This window comes from Felis catus, chromosome B4, assembly GCF_018350175.1.
Source record: "Felis catus isolate Fca126 chromosome B4, F.catus_Fca126_mat1.0, whole genome shotgun sequence".
Classification (NCBI taxonomy): Eukaryota; Metazoa; Chordata; class Mammalia; order Carnivora; family Felidae; genus Felis; species Felis catus.
Genome location: NC_058374.1, coordinates 114,428,548 through 114,449,140, shown reverse-complemented (window position 1 = coordinate 114,449,140; position 20,593 = coordinate 114,428,548). Strand labels below are relative to the sequence as shown.

Below are 20,593 nucleotides of genomic sequence, written 5' to 3'. Positions count from 1 at the left end.
GATTTAAATACAATAATATATCTTCTTTTGTGATAAGTTGGCATCTACGCTAATGATTAAAATAGGGTAACTTAAAATAGCCAAACTGTTCCTAATATTTCTCTGAACATCCATAATGTTACTAACAGAAAATGATCCTGAGATTCAAAGTTATTAGGGATAGCAGTTTGAAATAAACTCCCAGTATCAATGAAAAGATTACATGATCAGTTTAAGAAAGAAATTATTAGGATATGCCTTTAACTTGAATATAGTTAAAAATAATGAATATTTAAACATTTCCTTCTTTGAAGCATAGGATATATATGGCATATATTATATATATGTGTGTGTGTGTGTGTGTATACATATATATATATATATATATATATATATATATATGTTGTTATATGTTGAAACACCCTGTGTAGAAGCTGTAACTGTAAAGCAATATGACAGATTGCCTGTCAGTATATCAGAATTGGTTTATTTACATGAATGTTTTCCTTAAAAGGTTAGGCCAGGAAGATATCTTAGACATGCTGCTATTTGTAAAAACTTTTTTGAAACCTCTTTTAGTTGACTTTAAACCAGTTTGGAAAACACTCAAAAAACTAGTTTCATCAACTTATGGTTATTAAAATAATATAAGCCCAAGTGTTTAATCGTTCAGTTCAATCACTTACCTTCTTTACTAGATGGTTTTCCAAAACTCAAAACCAAAGCACTGTAATAGATGAAGATATACCACCAAAGAGAATCCTTAAAAAAAAAAAAAAAAAAAAAAAAAAAAAAAAAAGTGCCACACATACTGGAAGGGTTTTTAAGAGAAGAGTAGCAGATCTCTTGGCGTTACTGTCAAAATAAATCAGTAGCCTTCTAAGGTTTCTCCCTTGAAGATGTATTTGTAATATTTGATGTAGATAACTACTCTTGTGTTTATTAAAAATTTTTTAAAAATGTTTTCCATAATAAAATTTATTTACTAATAAAGAATATAGACAATGAAAATGTAGCTTTAAGAATGTAAAAAGTGAAGTCAATAAGCTAAATATTAGAAATAGAAAGTTCTTTTGTTAATGTCACTTGCAAGAAACCATACTTAAAAAGCAGTACTTAGTCTCTCTCTCTGGTCATTGAAGCTTTCATGTATAGGAAGTTTCTATTTCTGAGACTTTGCTTAATTTTCTCTTACTTTTAAATGATCAAACCTTTGTCTTAATTTCGTTAAGATGCATTAAAGCAAATTTGTGTCCAGCTATTATACTTAGTCATGGAATGACCCAGCTTAATAAAATTATATCTAATAAAACTCTGTATAACTTCTTTGGACAGATACTTTCCATTACAGTCAAAAAGATGATTCGCTACCTTTCCAAGGTGATTCTGTATTGTGTGTTTGTGTTTATTTAACATGTTTTTAAAGTAAAACGAAAGGCTATCCTGTAGAAGTTGGGATAAAAGTATGTTCTTTAAATTCAGAAGGATTAAAGTACAGAGTTTCAAAGCCAGTAAATTCAGGTTGGTAGTTTGATGCTGACTCAGATACATAAAGTAGGATGCCAACTATTCATTTCATTCATTATTAAATAAATGAGGTTAAACATTTTGGATAAATTTTAAAAATTAATTTTCAGTCAAAAATGATGTGGGGTGGCAGTAGGGTGGTAGGAAAAAGAACTAAATCGAAACTTCGAAGTATTATATCAGTTTAACAACAACAGTGACAAAAATCTGTGTAACTTTAAAACCTTTGGATACTTCCATTCTCTTTTCCATTTTAGTTCCCTCTAATTTTTTTTTTCTTTTTTTTTTCTTTTTTTCTTAAGGCCACAATAAGCCAGCTAAGGAGTGAACTTGCCAAAGGCCCCCAGGAAGTTGCTGTATATGTGCAGGAACTACAAAAACTTAAAAGTTCACTTAATGAATTAACACAAAAAAATCAGGTGAGTATTTAAAAACTACATAGAGTGGTGAATTGGTTTTATGTATCTTAAATTTTAATCTTGTGTATGTTATTTATATATTGGCATGAGTACAGTGTGACTTATTACTCTGTTGTTTTTTTTTTAAGTGTTAAGTACATTCACATTGTTACAGAACCGATCTTCAGAACTCTTTTCATCTTCCAGAACTAAAATTCTGTACTCTGAACAACACCCCATTCACCACCACCTTTTGTAGAGGAAAAACACTCCTGTGTGTCTCCTCTACTCTCAGTACTTTACTACACCTTTACTTCTGACACCAGACATATGAGTGTTCCATATATCAGCAGTTCTGTGACACCAGTGGATGACCTACAGTGTAACTCAGTTCTACCACCATTTACTTGGAGATAGTGGGAAATAGTGTCAGATCCCACAGGGGTTTAGCTGCCCCCTCCCCCCACAAATACCAGTTCAAAGTCCAACTTGTTACCTGTACTTCTCACCAAATGGCTGTGGCTGTAAATGGGAGGTTCCCACAACCCTTGCCTTAGATTGGATTAATTTGCTAGAATGACTCACAGAACTCAGAAAAACATTTTACTTACTAGATTAATGATTTATTTTAAAAGATTATAATTCAGGGGGTGCCTGGGTTGCTTAAGCTTCCGACTCTTGATTTTGATTTGGCTTGTGATTTCACAGATCATAAGATGGAGCTCCATGTCAGACTCTGTGCTGACAGTGGAGCCCGCTTGGGATTCTCTCTCTTCCTCTCTCTCTGTCCCTACCCCGCTCGTGCTCTCTCTCTCTCTCTCAAAATAAATAAATAAATAAACATTAAAAATAAAAGATTAGAACTCAAGAATAGCTAGATGAAAGAGATCGGTAGAGTAAGATGTATGGGAGAGGTCATGGAGCTCCCATGCTCTCTCTGGGTGCTTTCTATGTGTTTGCCAACCTAGAATCTCCCTAAACCCTGTCCTTGTGGGTTTTTATTGAGGCCTCCTTACAGAGGCATGATTGATTAATTTATTGGCCATTGCTGATTAATTTGACCTCCAGCTCCTGTACCCTTTCTGAGCTAGGGGGTGGGGTTGAAAATTCCAACCCTTTCATTTTGGTTGGTTCCCATGGCAACCAGCCCCCATCCTTAGGAGCTTTCTAAAAAAAAAAAAAATCACTTCATTAACATAAACTCATTGGTGGTTGAAAGGGAGTTGTTATGACTAACAAAAGACATCTTTGCTACTCTTTTCACTTAGGAAATTGCAAGGGTTTTTGGAGTTCTGTTCCAGAAATGGAGATGAACACCAAATGTATATTTCTTTTTATACGTTACTATCACACCTTTGATGCACAGAGTTTTTGATTTGATGTAATCTAGTGTCTGTTTTTACTTTTGTTGCCAGTGCTTTTGGTGTCATATTTAAGAGATCATTGCCAAATCCAATGTCAGGCAGCTTTTCCCCTGTTTTCTTTTAATGGTTTTATACTTTTAGGTCTTATGTTTAGGTCTTTGATTCATTTTTGAGTTAATTTTTTTTTAATAGTGAAAGGTTAAGGGTTTAGTTTCATTCTTTTGCATATAGATAAACAGTTTCTCCTGCACCATTTGTTGAAAAGACTGTCCTTTCCTGTGGTCTTGGCACCCTTGTTAAAAATCATTTGACCATGTATGTGAATGTTTACTTATGGGCTTTCTATTTTTATACCATTAGTCGATATGTCTGTCTTCATGCTAGTACTCTACTGTTTTGACTACTGTAACTTTGAAAAAAAATTTTTGTTTTTAATGTTTACTTATTTTTAAGAAAGAAAGAGGCAGAGCATGAGTGGGGAGGGACACAGAGAGAGAGACATACACAGAATCCAAAGCAGGCTGCCGGCTCTGAGCTGCCAGCACAGAGCCCTACACGGGGTTTGAACCCACAGTCCGCGAGCTCATGAGTAGAGCCCAAGTCAGACGCTTAACCTCCTGAGCCACCCCCGTGTCTCTGACTACTATAGCCTTCAGTAAGTTTTAAATCAGGGAATGTGAGACCTTCAGCCTTGTTCTTTATTTTGGAATGTTGTTATTTCCCACCTTGTTTCTTATAGATGAGCAACAGATAATATTAAGTTTGGGGGCAGGGCAAGTATTGGTTAGTACTTTTTTTCTGTGTCTTTACTTTTTTGGTCGTGGGGGAGTAGAGTCACTAAACCCTTATATTCAATGGTATGGTGAATTTGTTGGCTTGCTTTTTAATAAGTTGAACCTGATATTTTGATGAAATATAGCAAGGGAAGAACCAAAGAAAAGAACATGGTAGAGGGGAAAAAGAAGTAAGTATAATTGGTTGGAAATATCAGGCCTCCTGCCAACAGCCAGGCGAATGGGCTTAGAAGCAGATCCTCATCCTCCAGTTCTTTTCAAATCATCAGAGACTATAGCTCTGCTCTGGCCCACAGCTTACTACAACAGTCTCATGAGAGACCCTGAGGTGTAACCGTCAGCTGAGCTGCTTCTGGATTCCTGACCCTCAGAAACTGTGTGAGATAATAGACACAATTTTAACCTTCTAAGTTTTAGGGTAATTTGTTGCTTGTGCCCTTGGCCAACCTCAAACCTCTTGATCTCAGGAAAGCTGTATATTTTCAAAATTGTTATAGACTCCAAAGAGCTTTTATTTTTGGGGTTATATCTATGGATAATTAGTATATTAGAAATTAAAACATAAATTTAAAAAATATGTGTTTTTAAAACATTAATTAATAAATATTAACAATACTATTTCTTATGAAAGATGACTATTTTCTAAAACAAAAAATAGTGGTGGTGTTTTATATTTTTGCAAACCTCTTTAATGTCTAGCCTAATATTAGGACAGATGGATTCTCACATCTGCTTTTATATTTCATCTGTTGTGATATGGTTGAAGGGTATGAAGAAAATTCAATCTCGCATAGGTATGTAGTTGGGAAGAAGAGGAATCTCTGAATAGCTTTTTTTTTTTTTTGATAATTATAGCTATTTTTATTTGATACTATACCAAAACTAGATAAGGCATAGTTTCTCAATAGCTAGTTACAGTCTAGAATCTGAAACCATACCAATGCTGTTTATATATTTGTAACATTAAATTTATTAGTTTTTTTGTTTTTTTTTTTTTTGCCTTTTTGAGTGGGTCTTATAACATCATGCATTAGTCAGGTGTAAAATATTGGTTATGCAGATCTTCCAAATATTAACACATTACCTTGTGCAATATAAAAACAGTATCATTTGTCAATATCTCCATCAGTCTCTGAATAGGCTTTAAGTATGAGGAAGTGTCAAGCTCATGGTGATGGATACTAGTTTTCCAAAATCCTGCCCTTCTTTGAAAGCTTGAATTTTATTATTGGAAACAAATAGTATCAATTCTGTTTCCTTACGTGATAGGTTCTTTTCCTACCAAGTATGAATAATCATAGTTTGTTATTCTTGCCAGTAAAAATGGTGTTTTATGAAAAACAGCAACTAGCTCAGCTTGTAATTTAAGACCATTAATGCTTTTCCATGTGACAATTCTTCTATTGTTTGGTATGCAACAGAAGTGATCTATGCATACTTCTACTTTTTCACATAGATTTTATTTTTCCTTGCTATTACAAATATTGCAGCTGTGAACATTCACATATAAATCTCATGCATTTGTGCAAAAATTTCTTTGTTATGTCTCCCAAGTGAAATGGCTGGGGTGCAGGCTACACACGTTCAAGTTTAGTACGTGACCTCAATTTTCTGAAGTAATTATATCAGTTTACCGTTGCCCATTTCTCTGTCAACTCTTGATGCTGACTTGGTCTTTTTCTGTGGCTTTATGAAAACCTGTCCATCCCCCTCCCCCTTTTGTCTCCTGTCAAGCTATATATGGAAAACTTCTATATACAATTTAGTTTTATCTTTCTCCCTCAGTTTGATGTTTAATTTCTTAAAAATTGACGTTCTACTTTTTGGAAATTGACCAAGATGTGTACATAAAGTGGATGTTTATGATCAGTGTCATTTATTATATAATTTTGAAGCATTAAACTATTAATAAAGGACATGATTTGACATTGATAGACTGAAATGTATGGTCAGATAATGAAGCACAGATTGTATACACACACACGTATTATTAAAAGAAGTACTATGAGAATTTGATAAATAGTATATAGAATCAAGATGATTTAGTGTGGTAAGACTGGAATATGATTGATTAGGGAATAATAGCATCTTCTACTCATCTTAATAATCCTTACATCAGTGTAAGACTTAACAATTTTTTTTCCAAAATGTTTTCCTGTTTAGGATTTGCTCACCGGTTAAAGTTAAGTGCAGAAATGCATCCTTTTCTTATTATCCTTGCTATCTGCCTCTCCCACCTCTCCTCATCCCATGTCCTTGGCAAACTATGATTGCTGACAGTGGTGATATCCACGTGTTTTGAATTTGGAAATCTTTGTATTTGGTCTTAGGAAGACCATTACATGAAATGCCTTGGGCATTTATTATAGGTTATATAGCAGCATCAAGGTGGATAGACAATATTTTAATACATAATGAATGGAAACAATAATTGCTTTTGCACTAATATCAAGGTATCCTCAGTATTAGACCAGTGTTTTGTAATTACTGCTTTTGAAAACTTAAAAATAAAAGGGAATATTGAAAAAACTTTCTTCTTAGTTTCAAATAAGAATCATAGTCTGATATTCATTCATTCATTCATTCATTCATTTGTACACTAACATTTAAACACAGTTCTGCAACTCAATTATTTTTATGTAAATTCTGAACAAAATAATATGCTTAGTTAAAGCTACTAGATGGGTCATTGTAAGAGACTGAGTTATTTTTTGGGTTTTACCTCTCATCCTTTTTCCATCCTTTCATTGCTTTCCCTTTCCGGTAGTCCTAGTATTAAGGTGCTCATAGTCCAAAGCAAGAGCCAGATGTGACAAGTAGTTCTGTTGTTGTGTATTACCACTATATTTATTGCAGAGTGGTGCACTGAGGAATGGTGTATGTAGTACAGTGGTGGAAGGCATGTTTAAATCCCAGCTTTGCCACTGACTGACTGTGACAGCCTCTCCAAGTTTGTTTCCTTTCCTACCCATTTGCCTCTTAGGAGTGGCATGGGTCTTAAATAAATTAATAGATGTTTAAGTGCTTAGACCAGTGTCTGGCTTTTAGTAAACATCCCAGTCAATGTTTGTTGTTTTTGTTTTTATTTGGTAAGTGTTGGTGCAGTGTTGGGTCAAGACCAAGGTGGAAGTTTTCCTAACTTACTGCCTAGTAAATCAGCAAATGCTTTTGTAGAAGACAACTTTTTAGCTTAGTCTTCAAGGATGTTAAGGAACGTTTCACATGGCAGAGGGGTTGATGGCGTTTATTTTGAGAGTTAGATATGCAGAAGGCATGGGAACATGTAAGAGCACAAGAGAATATGAGATGTTGGAGAGCTATAGTAGTTCAATTTGTTTTTTCTCACCAAGCTGTTTTGAAGAACAAATGAGATGCCTGAAACTACTTTGTAAGCTAAAAAAATGCCATCTTTTTGCATTCATTCTCATTACTTGGGCAAGTAATAAGTGAAAACTGGAGTCTAATATAGGCAAATTATCTCTGTAAGAAAATCTGTTGAGAGCAGTTGGTGAGGAAATCAAGAGGACGGGACAACATTTGGAAGGAAGGAGTTTTGCTTACCCAAATGATAATTATGTTATGAGTTAGGCTTAACAATCATTTTGGAATTTAAACTTCAATAGAGTGTTTTGGGGGAAGCATGAATTGACTCACTGCGTGTCTAAATTGTGTTGTGACAATTTACTGGGCTTGGAATCATAATATATGACTCTGCCACTTGGCCAGGTCATAGAGGTTCTTTCAGTTTTCACTTCCTCATTCAGAAAATGGAGATAATAATGTATCTCATGTTTTGTTTTAAGAATTAATATGGACATGTGAAAGTGCAATTACTGTGTTCTTTAATGACTCTCACTATACTTAAATCAGTTTTCAAAAACCATGTATTTGCTATAATATTTTGCTTCAGATTTCATGGGAAGACTGTAGTAAGAATGAAAATTTGTAGTACTAAATATAGTTAGCCTTCTGCATGTAAAAATTATGCAGTGTGAGTGGATTAAGTCTTTTTTTTTAGAATATATTTTTTAATTTATTCATTTTGAGAGAGTGTGTGTGTGTGCGTGTGCATGCATTAGTGGGGGAGGGGCAAAGAGAGAGAGAGAGAGATTGAGAATCTCAAGCAGGCTCTGTGCTGTCAGCACAGAGTCCAACTCAGGGCTCGATCCCATGAACTGTGAGATCATGAGCTAAGATCAAGAATTGGTCACTTAACTGACTGAGCCACTCAGGTGCCCCTGGATTAGGTCTTTTAAAAAGAAAGTGGTTGAGGTTCTTTTAAGGAAAATTTAATTATCTCTCATCTGTGCTATAAAGCCCGGTAGCTTCCAATTAATTTTTTAGGACAAGTGAATTTTAAAGTCTACGGTTGTTATGTGCCTTTACTTCTTAAAGGTTGAAGCTGTCTGAGGGGTCATCTGTGTATAAATTGGTGGGAATATTTGGTCACACCATAAGTAAGCCTGTGGAGAAGCCTTGCTAGCTCATTACTAGCCTTCAATTTTTGCAGCATGTTTTAAAATTATATCCTGCCCACATTCTTAGTATATGTGAGCATGGCGGCCTTCATGAAATTCAGTGACTTAGAATTTTCTTTAAAAAGATGCAGCACAGCTTTGAGTAGGGGAGGGGGGATGTCAGGGTCAGGGTGGGGGGAAAATGTAAAAAGATGCAATACAGTTATACATCAATGAATAGCCTTAATTTAACATACAAAGTCCAAAATAAATGTAATTTTCTTAAAAGAAAAAAATGTAAAATTATATCCAGAAAGATCTGGAGTTACTAGCCAGTAACAAAGAAATGTTTATAGAAACATTTTCTTATCAGATAGTTTAACTCAAAAGTTGTTTTTTTCCCTCTAGTCTTTCGACTCTTACTCTTTCTTTGTTTCTGTTGGTTGGCCAAGGCACACATCTCTTCTGGGTGCTCTTCTTACCTTTAAGTTTGTCTCACATCTTGTCTTTTTTACATGTACCTATAGCATCTTCTGGACACTGCTTTTTCTGTAGTATATTCCTGCCTGGTAATCTACATTAATGTACCTTTTCTCAGATGGTGTTCAAGAATCTTTACTGCTAACTTTGCTACATTGGTACCTAGATTTATTACTCCCCTTGAGGCAACAGTGTTTGCTCTTTCCCCACATGTATGTTGCTTGTCTCTTGTTCCCTTGTGTCTTTTTATGTAAATTTTTGTGTCTGTTTCAATGACATGGTGTGAGTCCTGCATACGTATTATTTAACTCCTATCACCACTTTACTAAGCTCAAACTTTATTTTCAAGTGATTATAATTACTAGTTAGCCCCATCTGACTTTGCTTATTTTATCAAAAAAGAAAAATTATTCACTCCTGACACACGTTTTGTATTCATTTTTTTAAAAAGCTTATTTATTTTTTGAGAGAGAGAAAAGGAGCATGGGAGGGGCAGGGCGAGAGGGAGGGAGGGAGAGAGAGAGAGAGAGAGAAGAGAGAGAGAGAGAGAGAGAGAGAGAGAGAGAGAGAGAGAGAGAGAATCCCAAGCAGGCCCCACACTGTCAGCACAGAGCCCCATGTAGGGCTCAGACTCATGAACCATGAAATCATGACCTGAGCCAAAACCAAGAGTCTGATGCTTAACCGACTGAGCCACCTAGGTGCCCCTGTATTAATTCATTTTTGTTTGAGAGAGTTATGTTTTAACTTTCTTGGAAAAGTTTTTTTTTTCTTTAATGTGTGTATTTCATTTAGATTATTTAGAGACCAGAGGCTTTGATTGTCCTCTACTATTTCTATATTTATTCCCTTCTAGCACACTGCGTATAAAAAGTGAGTATAATCAACATCCACAGCTTGACTTCTCAGATGCTTATAGTAGCTTTTTATCCTAGCTATCGTTCTTTTAGCATTGAGTCAGAGTTCTGATTCAGGTCTTATATATAAGTGTGTTGACTTAAAATGTTCTATATTAATTGTAACAACTCCACTGAGACTAGATGTCAACATTTGAATAGGCTAGTTGATCCAGATCTTTAATTGGAGGTGTCATTTTTTTGTATTTTGTACTTGATAGTACTGATTAAAATAATAAAACATAAGGCAAGTAAATTATGTTTAGATCACTATTTTTATACACCTAGAAAGAAATTTGAGTTAATCTTAAACTTGTGACTCTTATAAATGGTCTTTATCAAGAAGAGTAAAAATAAAGAATCAGTAGGATCTACATACTAAAGCAGCAAGTGGTATTGTTATGCTAAAGCTCTTATCAGCTATGAAATTACAACACCTCAGGGCGCCTGGGTGGCTCAGTCAGTTAAGTGTCCGACTTCAGCTCAGGTCACGAGAGCCTGCTTCGGATTCTGTGTCTCCCTCTCTCTCTCTGCCCCTCCCCCGTTCATGCTCTGTCTCTCTCTGTCTCAAAAATAAATAAACGTTAAAAAAAATATTTAAAAAAAGAAGTTACAACACCTCAAATCAATTGCTGTATATTGTTATTCAGAGTAATTTTTGATGATAGAAGGTAGGTTTTTTTTAATGTTTATTTATTTTGAGGGACAGAGAGAGAGAGAGAGAGAATAAACGCATGAACAGGGGAGGGTCAGAGAAAGAAAGGGAAAGAGAATCCTAAGCAGGCTCTGAGCTGATGGTGCAGAGCCTGCTGCAGGGCTCAAGCCCACGAACTGTGAGATCATGACCTGAGCCAAAGTCAAGAGTTAGACACTTAACTGAGTGAGCCACCCAGGCACCTCAGTGATAGAAGGTAGTTTTATTATTTAACTCAAATGGGAGAGTATAAATATGTTTTATACCCTAAAGAATCTAGTAGATTTTAGTGTTTCATTTTATGTCAAAATTCAGTTGGTAATCCTTGTATTAGTAGAGCTTAGTCAAGTGGGCCAATAATAAAATAAGTTAGTATGTAATAATTTAGTCCTATTTTGGCCAGAATATATTCAGCCAAATGTTTTTATATTGCAGTGTGGCTAATTTTAGTGGTATTGTTGTAAAGATAGTTTGAATAATTAGAATAATTAGAAATATTAAGAAAGGAAATTGTTTCGATATTTCAGAACTTGACTGAAAAGCTTCGAAAGAAAGAACTGGAGTGTACTCAGTTAGAGGAGAAACATAACGAAGAATGTGTGAGTAAAAAGAATATACAAGCAAGCCTTCATCAAAAAGACCTAGATTGTCAGCAGCTTCAGTCAAGATTATCTGCATCTGAAACCTCCCTGCAGAGAATACAGGCAGAACTAGGTGAAAAGGGGGAAGCTACGCAGAAGCTCAAGGAAGAATTATCAGAAGTAGAGGCCAAGTACCAGCATCTTAAGGCTGAATTTAAACAGCTACAACAACAGAGAGAAGAGAAAGAGCAGCACGGGTTACAACTCCAAAGTGAAATTAATCAAGTAAGAGATGTTACTTTTATTTATTGGAATTCCTCCTGTGGTTTCTTGTGTGCTTGGTAGTTATTTGATCATAATATTGTTCATTAAAAAAAACAGTCATTTGAAAAATTAACTCTTAATTTTCATAACCGGTAGTACTGAATCAGATCTCATTTCCTTTCATTTCAGTTTTCCTTAATGAGAAAAAAATGTTAGCACCCATCATATAGTATTGCTGTGAAGTGTTTATGAATTAATACCTATAAATTGCTTAAGATGGCACCTGGCACAGGGTACTCTGCATGTATTAGTTACTATAATTAATTCACATCGTTGACTATTCTTTAATTTAAAAATTCTTATGTTTTGTTACTAAATTTTTAAAATATAATTATGGTTAAATCAATAATTTAAACGTTAGATATTTTAGTTATTTTAAAGTTTATTTGAGAGATAAATATTTATTTATCACGTGTGTGCACACCTGAAGGGGGAGTGGTAGAGAGAGAAGGAGAATCCCAAGCAGGCGCTGTGTTAACAGCACAGAGCCTGACTCAGGGCTTGATCCCACGAACTGTGAGATCATGACTTGAGCCAAAACCAAGAGCAGGACACTTAACCAAGTGAGCCACCCAGGTGCCTCAAAATTAGATATATTAAAAGAAAAAACAAATTAGCCCTAATAACTTTTTAGAAGTAAATAATTGTCTATCAGATTAATCAGTAATTTGTAATCAGTAATGAAAGTTTGACTTTGCCATTAAATTAAGTTCTGTATTCTTATTATTGCTTATAGATAACATTAAAAATCAGTTGAAGAATGGATATTTGGGAGACATTAAAGTCCTCAGCCACTTTTTTGATAATGTTCACCTATTTTCACTTAAATATTGCAGTGATACTTGTTTTCATGGCATCAGTCCTTCTTTCTTGGCCTGAGATATTTTTCCTGTTCCTCTTCTCCTTGATGACCACATGGCTTACTTCAGTTGTCACTCTTCTATAGAAATCCTTTCCTGTACATTGCCACGTCTCCCACCCTGATCCCCCAGAGATGGCTTAAGCATTACTTACCACAGTACAGTATATTATCATAGTTTATGTGTCTTTCTTCACTGGACTCTGTACTCTTTGGATGCAAAGACCACGTCTTACTCATTTTTTACCTTCACTACCTGGCACATTGCATGTTAATGAGCAAATATTTTAGTGGATAACTTAGATATTTGATGTTCATTTCAGATAAAGAAATTGGGTACTTATGGTTTCTAAAAGACATTATGTTTTAGTTGTTGGGAGATAGAGAACTGAAAAAAGAAACAGTACTTACCTTAAATCATTATGTAAATCTTATTGAGGACAAGGCAAGTACTATCCTGTACCAAAGAATGTGAGGATTATAATAAAATGATCCTATATATGATGGGAATTTTGCAGAGTTCCTCTTCTGTTTTCTTCTCCTATAGCACTTCATTTGTGTAATTATTTTATCCAGTATGTGATCAGGAAAAGCTTTGTGTGAGAGAGAGAGGTGGTGCATGAAATTATGATTTTGGGTAGGTATTGACAAGTGGCAGTTTGAAGGTAGGAGAATCTTCCAGGCAGAAGGATTAGTGAGAAGAAACTAGTGTCAGCAAAGTATTATAAGAACCAGGAAGGGGCACTGATTTCCTCTTAAGATAGGGTGTGTGTAATAGGAATGGACTATTGTGATTAGAAAGAGCATTTGGAACCTTATTGTGTAGGGTGTTGAATAGCAAGCTGAGGAATTCGGGCTTTATTTGGTTGTCAGTGGGAGGAGGGGTATCAGGAATTTGAGAACCTACTCAAACATATTTTTATACAAAGACTTGAGCATGTGATTAGTTGGTTTAGTCACAATTCTGTAATAAATAAAGAGGTCATACTGAAGACCTTGAAGTGACACCATTTATCTTCTTTTAGCCTGCTGTTTGCATTCTACCTTCAAAATATGTCTCAAATCTGTCTCTTCTCTTCATCTATACTGCTACCACTCTTTTTTTTTTTTTATGTTTATTTATTTATTTTGAGAGAGAGAATGAGAGAGAGGGAGAGAGTGGGCATAAGCGAGGGAGGGGCAGAGAGGGGAAGACAGAGAGAATCCATCCCAAGCAGGCTCTGCACTGTCAGTGCAGAGCCCAGCTCAGGGTCCAAACCCACGAACCACGAGATTATGACCTGAGCTAAAGTCAGACACTTAACCGACTGAGCCACTCAGGTGCCCCTGTACTGCTACCGCTCTTAATTTAAGCCACCATCATTACTCACCTAGGCCACTGTATTAGCCTTCTTAAAGTTTCCCTTCTAGTGATCTCCATAATCTATTCTCCTCCTCCTCCTCCTCCTCCTCCTCCTCCTCCTCCTCCTCCTCCTCCTCCCCTTTCTCCCCCCACCCCTTTTTTTTAAGTTTATGTATTTATTTTGAGAAAGAGAGTGTGAGCGGGAGAAGGGCAGAGACAGAAGGAGAGTGAGAAGCCCAAGCAGGCTCTGGGCTGTCAGTGCAAAGCCCGCCATGGGGCTTTATCTTGTGAACCCATGAGATCATGACCTGAGCCAAAATCAAGAGTTGGACGCTCAACTGACTAAGCCACCCAGGCACCCCTATATTCTTCTTTAGAACACTTTACATTATATAATTAGTTTTACTTGCATATTGTCTGGCATTCCCATTGGATGCAATTCCCACATTCCTTAATGTGAGGAATTTGTTTTATTTTATACTGTCGGCCTCTATACTTAGGGCTTTCAGCAAATATTTATTGGAAGAATGGACATGAATCTTACCTTAAACCTTTTTTCATATCCTTAAAGAGTGTAGGCATGAATCGGGTTTGTCTTGCTCTCCATTGTATCCTCAGCACCCATTTCAGTAGTGACAAAGGTAGATAGCTGGTGATTGTCATGAAAGGACCTGAAAACACAGCAGCCTGTATTCTTCATATTTGGGTTTATGACCACTTCTTAAGTAGCCACAAATGTGCAAATAATGATGTTATATAATTGAAAGCTTAGATGTCATCATTTTAATTTAAAAAAATTATCTAACATACATCTTGAATAGCATAGTGGATTTAGAAACCAACTGCCTGGGTTCCATTTCTAAGGCTTGTAAGCCATGTGATCCAGGCACATTATTTAATTTGTGCCTCAGTTTCCTCATCTCTAATAAGTAATAGTGGAATCTTCTTCATAAGGCTGTATATATATAAGGATTAAATTAGTTAACATTTACATTTAGAATAGTAAATGTTGGCACATAGTAAATGTTAGGAGTAAAATGAATAAAGAATTATATATTATCTATAGGTTTACAAAGTGAATTTATTATAGATTGTATATATATCTTAAAATGTGCTTTAGAACAGACCATTCTATTAATAATTCCAGTGTATATGATTTTTACTCTTGATTTAGCCTCTTCTTTTTTAATATGTTTATACAAATAGTATAGACATCATTGTTTAAGTGATTTTGGCCTACTCCCACCACTGGACAGCCTTGATTTGAGATTCTTTTTAAATACAAGATCAGGGACTTACCAGGAATTGTGCCATAATGAATGAAAAAGTTATTTATAGTATTATCTCACCCCTTTAGTAAATCTTCAGAGCAATAGTTCTCTTTAATTCGGTTGGTTCTCAATTCTGTCTGCACATTAGAATCACCTGGGGAGATTTAAAAAATTACCATTATCAAGGCCTTACCCCTGGTCCTATTAATTCCTGATCGCTGGCATAGTCCTAGGCATTGTCATATTTAAACATTTCCCCTGTAATTGTACTATGCAGTTGAGATTGAACACTGCTGCTTTTTGAAGTGTTACTTTTTGGTAAGTCCTTTCTAAAGAGTTTCCTGAAACTCAGTATAATCTGATTCTTGTGATGAAAACATGGATTTCTGGGCTTTAGCTCAAATGTACTAAATCTAAATTTATATGGGAAGAGTCTGATTATCTGTGTATTAACAATGATATCAGGAGACCCTTTTATATTATTTTTTTGGTGCATGTATAGCATAGCGATTTGACAGTTTTATACATTACTGAATGCTCACCATGGGGAGTGTGGTCACCATCTGTCACCCTACCATGTTATTATAATATTAATATTAACTCTATTTGCTGTGCTGTACTTTTCATCTCTGTGACTTATTTTATAACTGAAGTTTATACCTCTTAATCAGCAGGAGATTCCTATTCAACAAGTTTTAAGAACTAGATATGGGTGATGCCTGTTTGTAAGAGATCACACACATTAGATGCTTGAAATGTGAGTGTACTTTGAAGGCCTCCCTTTTACATATCAGGATTTTGCCGAATTCTTGTAATAAGAAGGAAGTTTGGGTACTTACCTTATAGAGCTAATCCACTGCATTTTAACAAGAAGAATCAAAAGAGAGACGTCAGGGTGCTGGCTAAGGACAAAGATAAAATAAATGCATTCTCTTTAACTAGTACTGATTCTTGTTTTAGTTAGATGGAAACATGTTTTACTTTAAAAATTGACTTTGGTTTTCCTTATTAAGGATAGAATATATTCTAATAGCCTCAGGGTGTTTCACAGCATAAGAAAATAGTGGGTGTCCACTTTTCTGATAAAACTTCTCTGTTTTTTCCTGGCCAACTATGAATTTTTATGGAGAAATATGCAAGTATAGAGCATATATATAGGAATATGACACAAAGGCTAGAGATTCTTAATATTCTCACCATTAACCTGAATAGCTTTGATTGAGAACAGTTGTACAGAATGCTTTTTATTAATTTCTAATTTTAGTGAGGCACATGCATGTGTTACGAGGCTGGTGTGGAGGAGCACTCATAGTGTATAAGCCTTGCCAAATGTCTTGCAACTTTTTCAAATATCATACAGCTCATTTTTGTTTTATATTTCCAGCACTTATGCAGTAATTCTTCTGAAATTAATACAAACTTTTTTTCTTTTTTTGATAGAACTCCCCCTCTCCTAAGAGAAACCGACTGCTATTTCTGGTAGTATTAGAGAAAATAAAGAATTTGAGAAAGTGATGGTTCTTAGCTCCTGGGCAAATCTTTCAATTAGTTTTAACTGGGTGGTAATTTTAAAGTTAATGAATGAGGGCCACCTAATATTAAAAAAATATATATTCTTTTTTCTCTTTTATTTAGAAAATTATTTGCCAATCTCTGCTGTCAGGGCAGAGCCTGCTTTGGATCCTCTGTCCCCTTCTCTTTCTGCCCCTCCTTCACTCATGCCCTCTCTCTTTCTCTCAAAAATAAAAATTAAAAAAAAAAAAAAAGAAATTATGTGCCAATTTGAGGATTTGGGAGTGCTTTGTGCTCTATTCAATACCCAAATGTAAGAAGTTAATTGTGGTGGTTCATAACTGTGATAAAATAAGAACCAGTATGAAATTAAAAAAAAAAAATACTGTGGAATAATATTGTATGTGCCTTGACTGTCTTGATTTAAAAAAAAAAATTTTTTTTTAATGTTTATTTTTGAATGGCAGACAGAGCATGAGCTGGGGAGGGCAGAGAGGGAGACACAGAATCTGAAGCAGTCTCCATCCAGGCTCTGAGATGATAGAGCCCAACGTAGAGCTTGAACTCACAAACCACGAGATCATGACCTGAGCCGAAGTTGGACGCTTAACCGCCTGTGTCACCCCAGGCGCCCCTGAGTGTCTTGATTTTTACATTTCATTTTATTATTTTAAGTTCCTCAGGTGATTGTAATACTTAAGTCCAAAAAAGAGCCTTTGGTTCACTACATTTTTAAGAGAACAAAAACCCCCAAAACTGTGATGCTTAATCACAGTTTTATGTGATCCATCATAATTTATGCGATTAAAATTCAGCTGGATCTTAGGTTCCCCCAAAGTATATGAAAATTAAGATTTAAAAAAACCACATTATTTAGACAGTAGTGATGAGTGTGTGTTTGTACATAGGTAGTATACAACCTTTTTTTTTTTTTTTCTTTTTTAAAGTTACATAGCAAACTTCTGGAGACAGAGCGCCAACTAGGTGAAGCTCATGGTAGGCTGAAGGAACAGAGACAGCTTTCAAGTGAAAAGTTGATGGATAAAGAACAACAAGTGGCTGATCTACAACTCAAACTTTCTCGTTTAGAAGAACAGGTAAGCTGACATTTCAAGTGAGTTTATGTTAGTAAGTTTATTGATAGATTTGAGGCATGTTAAATATTCATGATGGTTCAATTTTTTTATTGTCGGGAGCTTTAATTGGACATTTTTTTTAACTTTAAATTGTGACATTTATTTCTACCCACTAGAAACATCCTACTTCCTATTCACTATATATGGGTCATTTTGTTGTGACTGTATCCTCTAAAGTTCTCAACTAAAATGTGTTTAAGAAGACTATTCTTTTAGCTTTAGGCAAGAAAGATTCTGGGAGTGAACCTTTCGTAGGCTGCTGGGAGGGAAGAGTCTCCCTACCCAGGAAGGACAGCATCCCAATAGAACAGTGAAAAATGAACACAGTTGGTGAGGATCATTAATGACACATATTTGGTGCATATAAACCTTGAGTTTGCACTTACGGATTTTCACTTTCAATTAAAGCATAAGACTGAATGCTATTCTAATTAAAGGTGTGGTTGCTAAAAATGGTAAGTATTATTTGGTTAAAGTTATCATTAAATTATGTCTTTTATACTAAAATTGAACAAACAATGAGAGTTAAAATCTGTAGCTGCATCAAACTACATCTAGCTTCATCAAGCTAGGATCTTCTTCTAGACCCAGAATCTTGGACATGGTAGATGATTCTGTTTTTTCCCAATAAGCGATAATTATGATTGTTTTGGAAAAAAATAAAACAAATATTGGTACTGTGATTTAGATTGTTGTTACAAAAAAATTGTATGTAATTAATTCCTTGATCATATTAGTATAGAAAAAAGCAATAATAAACTAAATGCCAACCTAGAGAAAGAATTGTGTTCTTAGGATGAGTCCCTAGGAATACCTAGGGAATAGTTTCATAATCATGAGATTAGGATTCTATAAGTAATGAGATATTGCTTTTAAAGTTGATTTTATATATTGTCTGAATTCAGGGTTTTTTTTCTTTTTTTTTAATGTTTATTTTTTGAGAGAGAGAGAGAGTGTGAGTGGGGAGGGGCAGAGAGAGAGGGAGACACAGAATCTGAAGTAGGCTCCAGACTCCGAGCTGTCAGCATAGCCCAATGCAGCGCTCGAACCCATGAACCGTGTGAGCCGAAGTCGGATGTTTAACTGACTGAGCCACCCAAGCGCCCCCTTGAATTTAGGTTTTTACTCAGACTCGAGAATTTTGAGAATTGAAGTAATGCCAGATATTTATGAATGATAGCACTATGCTTTTAAGTTGTTAACTAACAATCTACATTTTTTTTAAGTTGAAGGAAAAAGTAACAAATTCCACAGAATTGCAGCATCAATTAGATAAAACGAAGCAACAACATCAAGAACAACAAGCCCTTCAGCAAAGCACTACAGCAAAACTTCGAGAAGCTCAGGTGAATATTATTTGAATTATTAGCCTTTTAAACAGGAATTAACCAGGTCATTATTCTTTTGTTGTACTAAAACTGGATAATGCAAAAAACTTGACTCTGAAGGGTTTTGATAATTTTCAGTATCTAGATGAGCAGAAAATCCTTTTCTTTTGGTTGCTATGTTGAAATTTTCTATTTTAAAATTATTATAACTAGATTTGCTATTGTAAGTGTACTTATTTATATAAAATATTTAAATTTTATTAAATTTCTTTATTATGTAGACAAAATATATTACTGCTTATTACTTATTATTTTTAAAAGTACCTTATTTGAAAAATTAAAACAAGTACAAATTTCCTGATTTAGTTAGCCCAGTAAAAAAGAACATTTTGTATATTCTACAGTAGAACTTAGTATTTGTTGATCATGTCTTTCCTGCTTTAGAACCATCGTAGGAACATTGGAATTGTAGGCATAGAAAATACAAGTGATTAGGTTAAATTTATACAGAATCTATAGCATAGCTTAGAAGATTGAAAGAAGTTAAATTTTCGTTTTGTTACAGCGAGGGGAAGAGGGTGCCCTCTTTTGACATTTGTGTATTCCTTCAGTCTTTCATTAATTCATTGAATGTTGTTGAGTACTACATGTCAGGCACTGTGGTAAGCACTGAAAATAGAGATGGGTAAGACAAAGTGCTTGCCTTCTAGAAAATGGTAGTCTAATGATGTGTGAACAGAAACAATGTTGGAGTTATTTAAAGGAGGCTATAAGTAAGATGTCTCTTTCCCTTCTGAGTTTGGAGAGTGGGATGGGAGTCAGATGGATAGAGATAAAACTATTGCATTCATGTACTTGTTCTTTCATTTATTCAGTAAACAAATATGTATTAATATCTACTCTTAGCCAAGGAAGTGATTTTATGGACGTGACAGGAAATGAAATAGACAAAGCTGTCTGTTCTCATGGAGCTTAGTGAGGGGGACCAAAAATAGCCAAGGTAAATAGGCAAAATGTGTGGTGTGTTAGATGGCAGTCAGTGCTATGGAGATGACAAAGGAACAGAGATTAGAAATTATCTGGGGAGCTGTAGGTGGGACTGCAGTGTGAGATAGGATTGCCAGGGAAGACCTCTCTGAGAAGATGAAAGAGCCAAAGGAATAGAAAGTGTGAGGCATGTGGATATCAGAGAGAACAACATCCATACATTAAAAAGCCTTGAGGCAGGAACATGTCTAAGGACTATTGGGAAGCTGGTGACTGGAGTGGTGTGAGACATGAGAGGGTTAGAGGGTCACAGAGTCCTGGAGATCACAGAGGAGTAACATGTCAAGCCTCATAGATAATTCTGAGGATTTTACTGTGACTGACATGAGAAATCATTACAGGGTTCTGAGCAAAGGAGTAACATGATCTGACTTATAATTTCACGGGATTACTCTGGCTGCTGTATTGAGAGTAGACTGTAGGGACATGTGATTATAAGCAAAGAAATTAGCTATGAAACAACTACAGCAATCTAGATAGAGATCATATGGCTTGGATCAGAGTAGAAACAGTGCAAGTAATGGGAAATGGTCAGATTCTACATATATTTGAAAAGTGAAGCTGACACATTTACTGATAGATTGATGTGGGATATATAGAGAGA

General features: G+C 35.2%; 1 protein-coding gene across 5 annotated transcripts in view; it reads left to right on the top strand.

The window, feature by feature from the left end:
* The window catches only part of EEA1 (early endosome antigen 1), a 115,517-nt gene that overhangs the window by 45,568 nt on the left and 49,356 nt on the right, over positions 1-20,593 (top strand). For all 5 annotated transcript variants that reach the window (XM_023257297.2, XM_023257295.2, XM_023257298.2 and 2 more), the window contains 4 exons: positions 1,809-1,925; positions 11,117-11,455; positions 17,426-17,575; positions 18,841-18,960. In XM_023257297.2, the coding sequence (XP_023113065.1) occupies positions 1,809-1,925; positions 11,117-11,455; positions 17,426-17,575; positions 18,841-18,960 (726 nt within the window). The remainder of the gene's footprint in view (positions 1-1,808; positions 1,926-11,116; positions 11,456-17,425; positions 17,576-18,840; positions 18,961-20,593) is intronic.